The sequence below is a fragment of the Cupressus sempervirens genome, chromosome 2 (assembly GCF_028749045.1).
Source record: "Cupressus sempervirens isolate cs-2001-9-10 chromosome 2, ASM2874904v1, whole genome shotgun sequence".
In the NCBI taxonomy this organism is placed as follows: domain Eukaryota; kingdom Viridiplantae; phylum Streptophyta; class Pinopsida; order Cupressales; family Cupressaceae; genus Cupressus; species Cupressus sempervirens.
In genome coordinates this window covers 644,082,664-644,098,478 of record NC_143119.1, presented here as the reverse complement: position 1 = coordinate 644,098,478, position 15,815 = coordinate 644,082,664, and the positions used below count along the sequence as shown (strand labels likewise).

Genomic DNA, 15,815 nt, shown 5'->3' with positions numbered 1-15,815 from the left:
AGTAGCTGTAATGTTCCGGTCCTACAACTACTTGCAGACAATCCCTTCTCTCGCACAATGTCAGTTCGATGGAGCAGGTATAGTGTTCAAGATGGTAGTATGGCTAGGTGAATTGACCAAGGTACAAGAAAGATGGGAGGCCGTATGGTATGGTGTATGCTACAGGTTGGGTGTATGGTGAGGGTGGGAGAATGACGTGTGGTGAGCGGCTTAGGCCGTACGGTGACCAGGTTGGCCATACGGTGACCAAGGAGGTCCTATGGTGTGAAGTAAACAGTCGTACGATGGGGTAACCAATGTTGGCCATACGGTAGCAGGAAGGGGAAGGCCTGATGGCCATACGGTGATGGTGTGAGGGAGTTGAGACGTTGGTCATACAGGGTAGTGTAGTCACACAGAGAGATGCACTTTGTATTGGAAGAGGTGTATGGATAGAGTAGTGCTCAGACATACAATAACACAAAGACCCAAATTCATAAGATATAATCAAAATGGAGATTAGAACACAAAACCCTTCAATTAGAGTTGCTAAAAGATGGTGCTTCGATTTGCTAGATCCGAGCGAAGTATTATAGGCAACAGAATAGGGTGAGGGTTGAATCCCACCGAAATCGAAAACAGTCAAGTAAGGAAGGTCTTTCACTTCCAAGATGGAAAACAACAGAGAACTCCAACCGGAATTCGCAGTACAAAAAATTAATCCAAAATGCATGCCTAATGACTACCTACAAGCCGTGCTTAAATACCAGTTGGGGAAAACTTTCCAAGGGTGTGCAAAGATAGTCAACGACGACACAAACTAGGGAAACAAAACAGAAATGGGTCCGAGATCAATTAAATCAATCGGCCCATTAACAATAGTTTGATTGATTATTTATTTTATAACGGAAACCATAGTAACGTGAATCGGAATCGTATCGGAATCGGCACGGCCGAATCGAATCGTGAATCGGGGGTGAATCGCCGGTGAATCGGCAAATTTGAAAAAACCCTTTAAATGTAAAGATTTTAACAATTTAAGACTTATTTCATGCACCTTTTATTGAATATAACTTAAAAACACTATAACATCATCAAATAGAATCTAACATACATAAACATGAAACATAAAATCCATCACATACGTAACTATGTTATCATTATGTACTAAAATGTAAATTGTATGCTAGCTGAAGTAAATAAAATCCAAATGATCATAATGATTCAAATCATAGAATCAATAAGATGAAATCATGAAGATCTATAAGACATAAAATCATAAATGTATGTATAAATCTAAGATGAAGATCCATGAAGCTTTGAAACATATGTCTATCAGTGATTTAGTATCACTGTCAATATCTATACAGTGTAAACAAAATATAAAAACAAGGCTCCAGCTCAAGCCTCATCATCCTCATCATCATCCTCTAGCTCTGCTGTAGCCTCAACCTCAGCCTCTGAGTATCCAGTTTGCCTATGAGAAAGGCGTGTAAGGTAGGTCCTAGAGGACCGCCGAGCCATGTCCCCTACATGGGCAATGTGCTCACGAATAACATCGCTAGGGCCTGCGTCTGTGCATGCGCGTGTGCGTCTACTAATGCCTAAACGTGCTCTAGTTGCCTCCTCTGCCCTGGCCATAGCCTCAGCCTCTACATCCACCTGGTCAACCCACGCGCGGTCTTCCTCAGTGAAGACTGGGTCCACGGTCTCTGTGATCCACTCTGATTCTGGATCAATCTCCTCTAGAATGATCGGAGAGGAGTGAGCGCCCAAAATCTGTCTGATCCTAAGATGAATGTTGTAATGAACAAAGACAAGATCATTCAACTTTTGCACTATCAACCTGTTTCTCCTCTTTGAGTGGATGTGCTCGAACATGGACCAACTGCGCTCACATCCAGAAGCGTTGCTCGGCTGACTCAGAATGCGGATGGCAATTTTTTGAAGGTTTGGGGTTGTGGCCCCAAACATTTGCCACTATCTATCTGAAATAAGGAAAAAACAAAAACAATTAGTCTCATTTACAAATTACAACTCTAAAATTAATACATTATATAATCAACTTTAAGTTTAGAATCTAGATTCATGAACATTGAATATATTATTTAATTTTTATCTGGCTGTAGTGTTGTCTGAGCATTTATGGCCATCCTGCTAGAGAAAAGTGGCCCCTCCTTATTGTTGAATTGGTCTAGCTCAACAATCGCAGCAGTGCTATTTTTATCGCTACTCAATCTCTGAATCACTGTGTATAAGCCAATGAGAACCTCCGCATCCGCCTTGAACTCAAGACGGAAACGAAATGCCGGATTCAGATAGTAAGCTGCTGCGTGGATGGGTCGATGGAGCTAATTCTGCCATCTCCTATCGATGATGTCCCAAATAGGGCCATACCTTTCCTGCATTCCTGCATATTGGGCTCTGATGGCCTCCTTGGCCCTATCCATGCCCTCATAAATGTAGCCCATAGAGGGCTTCTCCCCATCAGCAGTTCGTAGCAAAGCTACAAGGGGCTCAGTGACCTACATATAAAGTAAAACAAAAAATTTGAGTCAAAACTTAAATATAAAATAATATAACTTAAAGTAAAAGCAAAATACTAAATGTTAAATTGCAATAAATTTACCTTAAGGATTTCTCTAGCGGGTTTCCAAAAACCATCCTCATCAAATATGCAATCCGCCACATCTAACCCTACAGTGGTCGTAGCATAGGAAGAGCAAATCCACTCCTGCCCAACAAACATGCTCCTCAATCCATCCCTTGATGTCAACAAGGACTGCAAGGTGATGAAATTCGAGGCAAACCTCGTGATACCTGGGTGAGCTAACTCCTTGCCTTTTGTGTACTTCCTCATTGTGCTAAGGACAAATGCATGATTATAAATGAATTTGCATATGTTTTTTGCCCTTTCCACACATGACTTGACAAACTCAAGTTTGCCAATTTCCTCCAACATGAGGTCACTGTAGTGTGCCGCACAAGGGGACCAAAATATGGTGGGGTGCCTCTCCATCAAAAGTTTACCTACAACAATTTTAAGTCAATTAGAAACTCAAATTTCAAAATTCAAATAAATTTATTTTCAAAACTTGAAAAGTTAAAAGTTTACCTGCTACAACATAATTTGCTGCATTATCCGTCACCACCTGTATCACATTTTGTTCTCCCACCTCTGCTATAACTTCCTCAATAGCCTCACATAAATATGTGGCATTTTTCACATGTGCGGAAGCATCAATGGATTTTATGAACATGGTATATCCTACAAGTAACAAAACAACGAATTATAATATTAAATGGATCATTAACGAATTAGCATTCAACAAATCAAAATTTACAATTATGTATGTAGGAAAGTAGAATGATCAATCACCTCCACAGGATACAAGAAAATTGAGGAGTGTTCTATTCCTCCTATCGGTCCAACCATCAGTTATGATGGTGCAACCTTTTGCAATCCATTCCTTTTGGTTCTGCTCGAGGTCAACCCTCATGTCCTCTACCATCTCATGCAGGAGGTATCCGCTCAACTCAGCCTCAGTTGGGGCTTTAAACCCCGGACCACAAATAGCAACCGCATCTATCATATTCTGCCAATAAGGAGCCCTATCACAAATAAAAGTTTAGATGTCAAAGACTCAAATTATAAAACAAGTAGATATAATTAAAGTTTTACTTTTACTTTTAATTTTAACTTTAAAGAAAACAAAGAAAAAAGAATCAATTACCTGGCTGCAATAAATGGAATGTTGCAAAAGTACCAAAATTTGCATATCTCCTTTCTAGCAGCATCGTGAATCTCCTTGTTCAAACCCATGCCCTCAAGTGTGGGTTGGGAACCAGGAGTAGTGCAGGGCACAAAGTAACTATCCATTTTGTTTTTCCGCACTCTAGGCTGCAATAGGTTGGTCTGGGACTCTGTCTCAGTATGTGACCGACTAGCACTAGCACTAGCATTAGCACGAGCAGAAGAACTAGGATAAAAAGGAGGCCTAGAAGAACCCTCTCCAACACAACCTACGGATGCGGAAGCTGATACAAATGCAGATGTGGATGCGGCTGCGGATGCGGGAACATGGGAGCCAATACCCCTTAACCCTTCAACTTGCATTTTCCTATTTGCTTTTTCTTTTTCAATTTTTTCTAATGCCATTAAGCAAGTGCATTTTGCCTCAGGAGTTTGGTGAGTGGAAACTGTAACATCGTGTCCAGGTATAGCAGCAATGTGGAATTTCAATCTATAAATACCCCCGGAAGTTATTTTTTCTTTACAAAACATGCATTTTGTTTGATATTTGGTTCTTCTAGGAAACTCTTCATTATATTTCCAACATTCATCTTTTTTACTCATTGGAATTTGCGAAAAACGAGAGCAAAGGCTGCTGCAATAAAAAAATTTATGTAAAATATCAAAGTTTGAAGCTAATAAAAATTAGAAAACAACAAACCCTAGCTTGCAACTTAGTAAAAATAAAGAACATTCAAGATTTACACTAAAATTCTTGAAAACTATAGAAATTTAACAAAAAACGCATAATACACTAAAAATTTAACAAAAAATGCATAATACACTAACATGCAAGAAAAAAAAAAACACTTACCTCTTGCAAATGAGTTGAGGAGTGTTGATATTGGCTCCTTAATGCTCCCAAAGCAATTGATGGGCTCCCCAAATGGCCTGCTGATCTCTTTGGTGCTCTTCCTTCTTGCCGGTTGGAAACCTATGGCTTTTCTTTTCTCTTCTTCTCTCTCACTTTTCCTCTCTTCTACTCATGCTTAACAAATAGAAGGCCCTTTAGGGTTATAACAAAGAGAATAGGTCAAAAACAAAGTGAAAAAAACAAGTGATTTTTTTTTAAAATTTCAACTTCCCTTTTTACATGCCGCGGGCGATTCATACCCGATTTTTACAGGCGATTTTGGCGATTTTTACATGAATTGCCTGAATTGGCAATTCAGGCGATTCATGCCCCAGAAATCAGCGATACCGATACACGATGCAAAAAAAATCGCCCAGCATGAATCTAGTCACGGAATCGCCGATTCAGGCGATTCTCGTTACTATGACGGGAACATTACAGTCCTTCCGTCCCAATTTTTGCTTGTCCTCAAGCAAATGCAATGCCGGGTGCTGAAGAATCTGTTCGCCTTCCCACATCACGTCATCCAATGGAAAGTATTTCCAACGCACCAAATATTCCTTCACCATGCAGTACCGCAAGGTCTTCTCATGTACTTCAATGATCTCAATTGGTTCCAATATGAGCTTTTCTTCATTGAGCAGCGGAAAGTTTGTGGGTACTGTGACGTTCTGCACCACAACCTTCTTTAGGCATGAAACATGAAAAACGTTATGAATACAGCCTCCCTTCGGTTGTTCCAACTCGTAAGTGACTTCACCAATGCAACGAACTATGTGGAAGGGGCCATAAAATCGTGACTTCAATGAGGATTGTCGATATGGCTAGAGCTTGAGATAAACCAAGTCCCCTACTTCGAAAATCCTCTCCATCGATGTCTGTTGGCATACATCTTTTGTTGATTCTATGCCCGTTGTAAGTTTTCCTTCAAGTATCGTAGGATGTTCTATCCCTGCTGAAGCCAGTCCCTTGCCTTTGATGCGTGACTGTCTCCCAGCATCGTGTCGATGAAGGAGAGGGGTTAGTACCCGTATAGGGCTTTGAATGATGCCATCCCAACGGACATGTGATACATGGTATTGTAACAATATTCTCCTAGATGTATCCACTTGATCCATGCCTGTTGTTGTGCCGAAACATAGTTTCGAAGGTAACCTTTGAGCCACTTGTTTACAATCTCTGTACTTGGTGATAATTCTGTCCCTACCAATTGAAACAATTATGTCCAGAAGATACTAATGAATCGTCCATCCCAATCAGTGACAATGTTTAGAGTAACATGTGCAAATGAAAGACTTATCTAAAAAACAAATCGACAACTTGTGTGGCTTGAAAATCTAAGGGGATGGCGAAGAAATGTGTACTTAGTCAATCTGTCAACCACCACGAAAATACAATCCTTTTCGTTCACCTTGGGAAGTCTTGTTATGAAATCCATGGAGATACTTTCCCACTTATGTTCTGGAATTGGCAGAGATTGCAGTAACCTAGTAGGTAGAGCATTTTCGAATTTGTTCTGTTGGCAGACCACACACTCTCTTACATACTGCAAAACGTCTCCTTTAAGTCCTTTCCATGAAAACCTCTCCCGGAGGCTTCTGTAAGTTTTGAGAAAGCTCGGGTGTCTTGCCAAGGGTGAGTCGTGTACCTCTAAGATTTTCTGCTTCAATTTGGATTTCAGCACTAAAAATATCTGACTCTTATAGTTAATAATGTCATCCACCACTTTGTACCGATCATCTCGGGTGTTGCCATCCAGTAGCTCACAAGCAAATGTGTTTTTGAAATATTCTACCAACAAATGTGCCTTCCAATCAGCTGAAATCTGGTTTAGTGAGCAGATGGTGGGTTTCCTAGACAAGGCATCTGCAACCACATTGTTCTTTCCTCTCACATATTCAATGTCAAAATCAAAAGCCTGAACCTTGCTTACCTAATTTTGTTCGAGTGTCTTGCCAAGGGTGAGTCGTGTAGCTCTAAGATTTTCTGCTTCAATTTGGATTTCGGCACTAAAAATACCCGACTCTTATAGTAAATAATGTCATCCACCACTTTGTACTGATCATCGTGGATGTTGCCATCTAGTAGCTCACAGGCAAATGTGTTTTTGGAATATTTTACCAACAAATGTGCCTTCTAGTCAACTGAAATCTGGTTTAGTGAGCAGATGGCGGGTTTCCTACACAAGGCATCTACAACCACATTATTCTTTCCTCTCACATATTCAATGTCAAAATAAAAAACCTGAACCTTTCTTACCTAATTTTATTGCCTCTCGTTCAAATCCTGTTGCTCCAAAAAATATCTCAAACTATTGTGATCTGTACGAACAACAAACTTGGCACCCACTAGATACTGTCGAAACTTGGTTAGTGCATGTACAATGGCCAACATCTCTTTGTCATAGATGGAATATAAGCATTCTATTTGCGTAAGCTTCCTGCTCTCATAAGCTATGGGGTGTCTATCTTGCATCAGTACCGCGCCAATGCCTTCTCCGGATGTGTCGCACTCCAAAATGAATGATCGAGTGAAATCAGGTAATGCAAGTATGGGACAAGTACTCATTGCCTCTTTCATCTTATCAAAAGTGAGTCGTGCCTTTTCACTCCATTGGAAAAACCCCTTCCTTGTCAAATCCGTTAAGGGTTCACTGAGCTGAGAGAATCCTTTAACGAACCTCCGATAATAATTGCATAGTCCGAAAAACCCTTGCAAATTCGTGAGTGATTTTGGGGGAGGCCAATCAAGGATAGCCTGAATCTTCTCCTGATAAACTTGAACTCCATATTTACTAACAACATGCCCCGGGTACAATATTTTTGTCATACCGAATCCACACTTGGATTGCTTGGCGAACAAAGACTGCACCTTCATGATCCTTAGGACTTCATCCAGATGCTTCAAGTGCTCCTCCCATGTCTTGCTATAAATAAGATCATCAAAAAATACCAATAAGTACTTACACAATTGTTTGTTGAAGATGCAATTCATGCATGATTGGAATGTAGCAAGGGCATTTGTTAATCCAAACGGCATGACCAGAAACTCATAATGCCTGTAGTGACAATGACAGATTGTCTTTTCTACGTCTTCCTCCCTCATGTGGATTTGATGGTATCTCGAATGGAGATCTATTTTCGAAAAGTAGACTGCGCCATGCAATTCATCTAGCAACTCATCTATCCTTGGAATGGGATATCTATTCTTTATTGTTTTCTTGTTCAATGCACGGTAGTCCACACACATGTGCATCGTCCCGCCCTTCTTTTTGACAAATACCACTGATGATATGAAAGGGCTAGAACTGGAATGGATCCATCCTTTCTCTAGCAGTTCTCGAATCGTCTTTTCGATCTCATCTTCGAATTTCTTGGGATGGCCGTAGGGTGTGGTTATGATCGGCTTGGCTCGTGCTTCCAATCGACTGTATGTTCAAACCCTTGATGAGGTGTTATGCTAGGAGGAATGTCTATAAAAACTTTATCATGTTTACTCAAAATATTTTAGAGATCATTATCCTGGGGAGGTGTCCATTGCCCTTTTATAGGTTTTTTCGAGACAAAATAATGTGCAACCCAAGCAACGTCATTACGCCGAAAAATTGCCTCCATCCGATGCGGAGAAACTTCCTTCGGACCCTCATTTGCCATTCCATGGAGAACAACCTTCTTTCCATCGACAACAAAAGTGAAATCCATTCATTTGAATCTCTGAGTGTATTCATCAAGTGTCTCCATCCATTGTATGTCCAAAATAACCTCTATGTCATCAAGGTCCACTATGAAGAAATCCTCGGTCACCGTATGATTTGCCATTGTGATACTTAGTTGAGAAACAAGGTGTATGCAGGGTAGAAGAGTCCCTCTAGCAACCTTGACCTAAAATCTTGTGTGTGTCTCCGTAGGTAGACCTCTTCGCTTCACCAGGTTTGAGTTAATGAAGTTTAGAGTGGCTTCGCTATCAAGCATCACCATAACCCTTTGTCCTTGAAGCATTCCCCGTACATGAAATACTGTGCATCTTGGGCTACCGCCTAGAGCGATAGTTCCTCCGCATCGTACCAATGTTGCTATTCTTTTTGTACAATTCAAGCTAACCATGTTGGTGTCGTTGTGATGTTGGTTGTCTTCGGTGAGTATTTCTTCCTGTTTGTCCTCATCATCGGACACGACCTCAATGTAGTGGATCTTCCCTTTTCCAAGGCATCTATGGCCAGGTTCCCATGGTCCCTTGCAATTGAAGTATAGTTTCTTCCTTCGGAGCTCCTGTTTGGTAGCTTCATCCAACAACAGCTTCTTGGGCGGAGGTTTATTATCTCTATCTCTCGGAAACACCGATGGTTTGGAATGTGAGTAACTTCACGAGGATGATGCCGATGATGATGCCATACTCCATGCCTTCTTAATGGCCTCTGACAAGGTGGCAGGATTCAACCCCTTTACCCAACCTTTCAGTCGTTCTGTCAGTCCGTCCATGAAGAGCACTATCTGTCTTCTTTTAGAAATGTCTATGACCAAAATAGAGAGTTTCTAAAATTTCACAATATACTGGTTGACCAATCTAGTTTGCCTCGGTTGTGCCAAATCTTTGAAATTGAGTTCTGAATCTTTACCATCAAATCGATCTATCAATCTCTTGGTGAATTCTGCATAAGTATTTATTTGAACATGCCCAAGTGTAATGGTGTCATGATGCCACCATTCATGCGCTACTCCTTCCATGTGCAGTGCCACAAATTTAATTGATTCTTCTTCTAGCATGGGATTAAGCCGGAAGTAAGTATCGATCTTCATTACCCACACTTATGTAGATATGGATCCAAATCCGTCAAATGGAGACAAATTTACTTTACTCAACTTCCTCCTGAGATCATCATTAAAATATCCTCTCTTTCCGCCTCCCGAATATCTCATTCTCAGATCTGCATAAGCTTTGTAGGATATATCTTCCTCCAGATTCGCATTCTTCCAATCTTCCCTTAGCTATTCTTGCATTTCTTCAAAGGTTGGTTGTTTCCCTTCATGTGGTGCCTCCATCCGTGGAGGAAAAGACATGGAAGGTCGAGAGCATGCTGGATGAGGGTTTTCTTTACTCAACACCGATTCCGCGCTATGACCATTTTGTTCACTAGATATTTTATTGTCTGCCAACTTCTTGAGAGTTTCTTCCATGAGTCGTCGAGTATCATTGATCTATGCTTGATTCCTCACAAGCTCCCTCAGTAGTGCCACGAGTTTGGCGGTTGTGGGTTCCGGTTCGGCAGCCATTTTATCAACGGAATGTGTTCTTCTCTTCCGGCTATAAACTCTCATTCACTGTCCACAAGCTGGCAAGATCGAAGCTCTAATACCATTGTAATGTTCCATTCCTACAACTACTTGTAGACAATCCCTTCTCCCACACAATGTCGGTTCGATGGAGCAGGTATAGTGTTCAGGAGGGTAGTACGACTAGGTGAATTGACCAAGTTATGGGCAAGATGGGAGGCCATACGGTACAGGCCGTATGGTATGGTGTAGGCTATAGATTGGCCATACGGTGAGGGTGGGAGAATGACGTGTGGTGAGCGGCTTAGGCCGTACGGTGACCAAGGAGGCCGTATGGTGTAAAGTAAGCAGCCATATGGTGGGGTAACCAATGTTGGCCGTACTTTAGTAGGAAGGGGAAGGCCCAATGACCGTATGGTGATGGTGTGAGGGAGTTGAGACGTTGGTCGTATAGGGTAATGTAGTCATACAGAGAGATGCACTTTGTATCGGAAGAGGTGTATGGATAGAGGAGTAGTGCTCAAACATACAATAACATAGAGACCCAAATTCATAAGATATAATCAAAATGGAGATTAGAACACAAAACCCTTCAATTAGATTTGCCAAAAGATAGTGCTCCGATTTGCCAGATTTGAGCAAAGTATTATAGGCAACAGAATAGGGTGAGGGTTGAATTCCACCGAAACCAGAAATAGCCAAATAGGGAAGGTCTTTCACTTTTGAAATGGTGAACAACAAAGAACTCCAACTGAAATTTGCAGTACAAAAAAAAAATCCAAATTGCATGCCTAATGACTACCTACAAGCCATGCTTAAATACCCATCGGGAAAACTTTCCGAGGGTGTACAAAGATAGCCGACGGTGACACAAACTACAAAAACAAAACAAAAATGGGTCCGAGATATATTAAATCAATTAGCCCATTAACAATAGTTTGATTGATGATTTATTTTATAATGGGAACATTACAGTAGCATCCTCTTTTGGCAGGTGTCTCCATCTGACTAAATATTCTTTAACCACCCTGTTCCACAGAGTCCTCTCCTTGGTATCCATAATAGCCTCAGGAATCAATACGAGCTGACCCTCGTCATCCAATGGTGGCAAATTTGCAGAAGGCACAACTCTCTAACCAATGGCTTTCTTTAAGCCTTGACACATGAAACACATTATGCACCCGACTACCCTCTGGAAGCTCAATCTCGTAGCCAACCTCACCCACCTTGCGAATTACTCTGTAGGGACCATAAAATCTAGGCTTCAACTTCTCTGCTCCGCTCTTCTTGAGTGATGATTGTCTGTATGGTTGTAGCCTCAATTAAACCATATCCCCAACCTCAAAGCTTCACTCTATCTAGTGCTGATCAACATACAATTTCTGCTGATCTTGGGCCTGCTGTATATTCTCCCTGAGCACCCTCAAAATATCTTGACTATCTTGCAAGAAGTCTTTGGCTTTAGGCACTCGACTATCCCCCAAAACCAAAGCCATGAAGCTAGGTGCTTCATAACCATACAGTGCCATGAATGGAGTCATCTTAATGGACACATGATAAGTGGTGTTATGACAATACTCTCCCTTATGTAGCCATTTGACTCAAGCTCTCTGTTGTGTAGTTACATAGTTCCTCAGATATCCTTCCACCCATTTATTCACAATCTCCATCTGCTCATCTGTCTGTGGATGATAACTAGTGCTAGGTGTAAGATCTGTGCCACACAACCCAAACAATTCCTGCCAAAAAGCACTCGTAAATTTACTATCCCGATCACTGACAATGAAACTAGGTAGCCCATGTAACCTAAATCTCTCTGAAGAAAAGATCAACCACCTATGTTGCTATGTAGGTGGATGGAATAGCAAAGAAGTGACCAAACTTCATCAGCCGGTCAACTATGACATAGATGCAATCTATCCCCTGTACTTGTGGTAACTCGGTGATGAAGTCCATAGAAATACTTTCCCATTTCATATCCGGAATGGGCAAAGGCTATAACAACCTTGCAAGATATGTGTGCTCTGCCTTATTCTGTTGACAAACTGCACACTCCTTGACGTGCTTCTGAACATCATCCTTGAGTCTTTTTCATGTGAATTGCTCATGGATCTGCCTGTAGGTCTTAAAGACCCCTGGATGTCAAGCTGTAGGTGCGTCATAAAATTCCTTCAGTATTACCTCCCTAAACTATGATGAAGGAATCAAATATATCCTTCCCTGGAACTTGATCAATCCGTCCATCACCACATAATGATCATCCTTATGGTACCTGCAATCACTCCAGAAGCCCAAGTGTCCTTCACATACTCTACTGTAACGTTATGTCTCCAATCTCCTGTAATCTCAGCTAGAGCACAAATATGAGGTCTCCTGGATAAAGCATTTGCCACCACATTCTTCTTACCTTTGATAAACTCAATGTCAAAGTCATAAGCCTGCAACTTCATAATCCACTTCTATTGTCTATCATTCAAGTCATGCTGACTCATGAAGTATTTGATGCTATTGTGATCAGTCTTGATAACAAACTTCCCCCCAACTAGGTAGGACCGAAACTTGGCCAATGCATGCATAATGGCCAACATCTCCCGGTCATAGATGGAATAGCTCCTCTCCATTCCATGAAGCTTCCTACTCTCAAAAGCAATGAGATGCTTCTCTTGCATCAAGACTGCCCCATTCCCATCACCTGATGCATCACAATGAAGCTCAAATGGCTTCGTGAAGTCCGATAGAGCTAATACTGGACATGATGACATCACCTTCTTGAAATGATCGAAGCATCTTTAAGCTGCCCCTATCCATACGAAGGCCCCTTTCCTAGTAAGGTCTGTCAAGGGTGCAACGGTTTGTGAAAATCGCTTAACAAATCTCTTATAAAACCCGCAGAGACCAAAGAACCCCTTAAGCTATGTGAGGTTTGTAGGAGTAGGTCAATCAACAATAGCTCTAATCTTTTCAGGATCTACCCGAACTCCATCTGTGTTGATGATATGCCCAAGGTATAGTAACTCAGTCAACCCAAACTCTCACTTAAATTCCTTGGCATATAGTGACTCTTTCTTCAAAATGGATAATACCATCTCAAGATGTTGTAAATGCTCCTCCCAAGTCTTACTAAAGACCAAAATGTCATCAAAGAAAATAAGGACAAATGTCCTAAGTTGCCCCCTGAATACTTGATTCATGCAACTTTGGAATGTAGCAGGGGCATTGGTTAGCCCAAATGGCATAACCAAAAACTTGAAGTGGCCATAGTGACACCGAAAGGCTATCTTCTCAATGTCCTCCACCCTCATCCTGATCTAATGATACCTTGACCATACATCAATCTTCGTAAAAAAGCATGCACCATGCAGCTCATCAATCAGCTCATCTATCCGTGGGATGAGATATTTGTTCTTAATGGTCTTCTTATTCAATGCCCTATAATCAATGCACATGCACATCGTCCCATCCTTCTTCTTTACCAATACTACTATTGAAGCAAAGGGGCTCTTACTAGGATTGATATGCCACATCTCCAACAAATCCTTAATCGCCTTCTCTATCTCATCCTTGTGTTTCTTAGGATGATGATAGGGAGTAATCATAACTGGTTTGGTTCCCTCCTTGAGCTCAATAACATGCTCTATCCCTCTATCAGGAGGAACCCCATGCGAAATCTCGCCAAAAACTTTAGTATGCCTTTCAAGTATCTCCTGGATATCTAGTGGATGACTCTTCACCTGTGGCTCCTGTAAGGCCGGCATAGTGAAACATTCTGTCGCCCACTCTACATCATCATGCCAAAACAATCTCTACATTCTCCTCACGGGGATTACTCTGTAGCTCCCATCAGAAAGTCCTCTAAGTACAACAATTTTGCCCTCATGTTGGAAACCTATCTTCAATTTTGCTTGGTTGAGTGTGAACTCAACCATTGAGGCCATCCATGTCATGCCGAGGATGACATCATAATCTCCCATGCCTACTACATAGAACTCATCCTCCAACTCATAGCCATCTCCAAACTTTATATGAAGGTTAGATATCTTCCGAGTGCATAATAATTTGTCATTGTTCACCACCATGACTCTAAACCCAACATGGTCCTCGGTCTGTAAACCTCTCTTGGCTACCAATTGTACATCTATGAAATTATGTGTAGCCCCAGTGTCAATGAGTGAGATCACTTTTCGTCCTTGGATAGTACCCCTAACCTTAAATGTGATTGCCTTCTGAGGCTCCGTTAATCATGCCAATGACTTCTCATCCTCAGAAATGTTGCTCTCCTCTATAGTGCTACCCTTGCTTGAATCAGAGTGCTGATCCTCCCTCTCTGACTGTGACTCCTCAGCTAAGAAATACTCCATTTGATTTGCCTTAGCCTTGAGAGGACACTTATAAGTCCCAAGGCTCTCTGCAATGAAAACATAGCTTCTTCCTCCTCAACTCATTCAAGGTGTCATTATCCAACTTATTATCCCTTTTTGGTTGAGCATCCCAATGAAAATGGTTTTTGTCCTTCTCCTTATCCTTCTTCATATGTGAGTCCCTAGGCTGGAATGTGCTTCTAAAAGAAGAAGGTGCTAAGTCACAAGGCTTCTTAGTAGCCTCCTGTAATGTAGCTGAGTCATGCTCCTTGACCCAACCCCTCAAGGGATCTGAGAGTCCATCCATAAACAACACTACTAACCTCCTCTCTGAAACATCTGTGACCAACACAGCTAACCTTTGAAATTCATTGATATACGTCTCAGCTGATCCCTACTGCTTGAGTTGTGCCAACTCCTTAAACTATAACTCGGGATCCCTAGTATCAAATCTATGAGCCTCTCAGTGAACTCCTTGTAGGATGTGATTTGATTATGGCCCAAGATTACAATATCATGGTGCCACCACTCATGTGCTAGGCCATCCAAATGAATAGCCGCATACTTTATAGCCTCCTCCTCAGGCATAGGATTTAGCTGCAAGTATGTATCTACCTTCTGCACCCAAGCTTGTGCAGTCATCTTCCCTGAAGCATCATAATAAGGTAAAGAAAGTTTTCCAACTATCTTTCTCAACTCAAAGTTTTGATTCCTCCCTCATGCTCTAGGCATGTGTCTCATCCTCAAGTCCATATAATCTCTAAGGGAAATGTTTACCTGAAACTTTGAGGTCCACTAGCTTCCTAGTCCCTCCTGAACTGATCTTGTAACTCGGTAATCTGTGGTTCGTTTACTAGTTGAACTGGATCTCTAGGTGGGAAGGTGGTTAGAAGAGGTCTCGAGCTCGCTGTTTGAGCTGGGCGTGCAACATGTCTAAAGTTATCAGCCTCATTCCCATTGTTGCCATGTCCATTATTACCATTAATGTTATTCTCAAGATTGTTGTTGCCTTGGCCGCCATTATTATCATTGACCCTATTGTTATCGTTTCCCCCATTGTTATTGTTTCTATTGTTGGCATCACTTGGATTAATATTGATGTCCATCTATCTAGCCATAAACAGCAACATCATGTCCATTCACCTATTCTGCTCCTGCTGCATACGGTGCCCCTCCTCTAACATATCTAGTAACCATCTAAACATTACCTCCTCCTGATTTGGACTGACATTCTTGCCTCCGCCTAGTCCTATATATTCTTATCATTTTAGTCACCCATACTGCTGTCTTGTTCATGTGGCTGGAAATGCAACTAAACTGCCTGATAGCGAAGCTGCTAACAATGGATTCCAAAGGCCAAACCCCAAGGGAATGACGTCTAGAATGTCACAAGAGAGAATAGACATCCTCTAATTCCAAGAACGGATCTACAACTCACACCGATCTCTTCTCATATTCAATGTAAGGGCCACAAGCTCTCCTTTTTATTTCTACTTCATAGGGTCAACCCACTTTTCACAAGAAATGTGGGGTAAAGTGTTCTAAAGTAAAATAAAATAAAA

At 41.5% G+C, this 15,815-nt stretch overlaps 2 protein-coding genes across 2 annotated transcripts in view; one reads left to right on the top strand and one right to left on the bottom strand.

Moving 5' to 3' along the window:
- The window catches only part of LOC149575021 (uncharacterized), a 131,778-nt gene that overhangs the window by 56,982 nt on the left and 58,981 nt on the right, over positions 1 to 15,815 (top strand). The window lies entirely within an intron of this gene.
- On the bottom strand, positions 2,161 to 2,984 carry LOC149575022 (uncharacterized). Its single transcript, XM_089812157.1, has 2 exons — positions 2,609 to 2,984; positions 2,161 to 2,504 (listed from the first exon to the last, which is right to left on the bottom strand). The coding sequence occupies exons 1-2, from the start codon at positions 2,939 to 2,941 to the stop codon at positions 2,331 to 2,333; spliced, it is 507 nt and encodes a 168-aa protein (XP_089668283.1). The 5' UTR covers positions 2,942 to 2,984; the 3' UTR covers positions 2,161 to 2,330.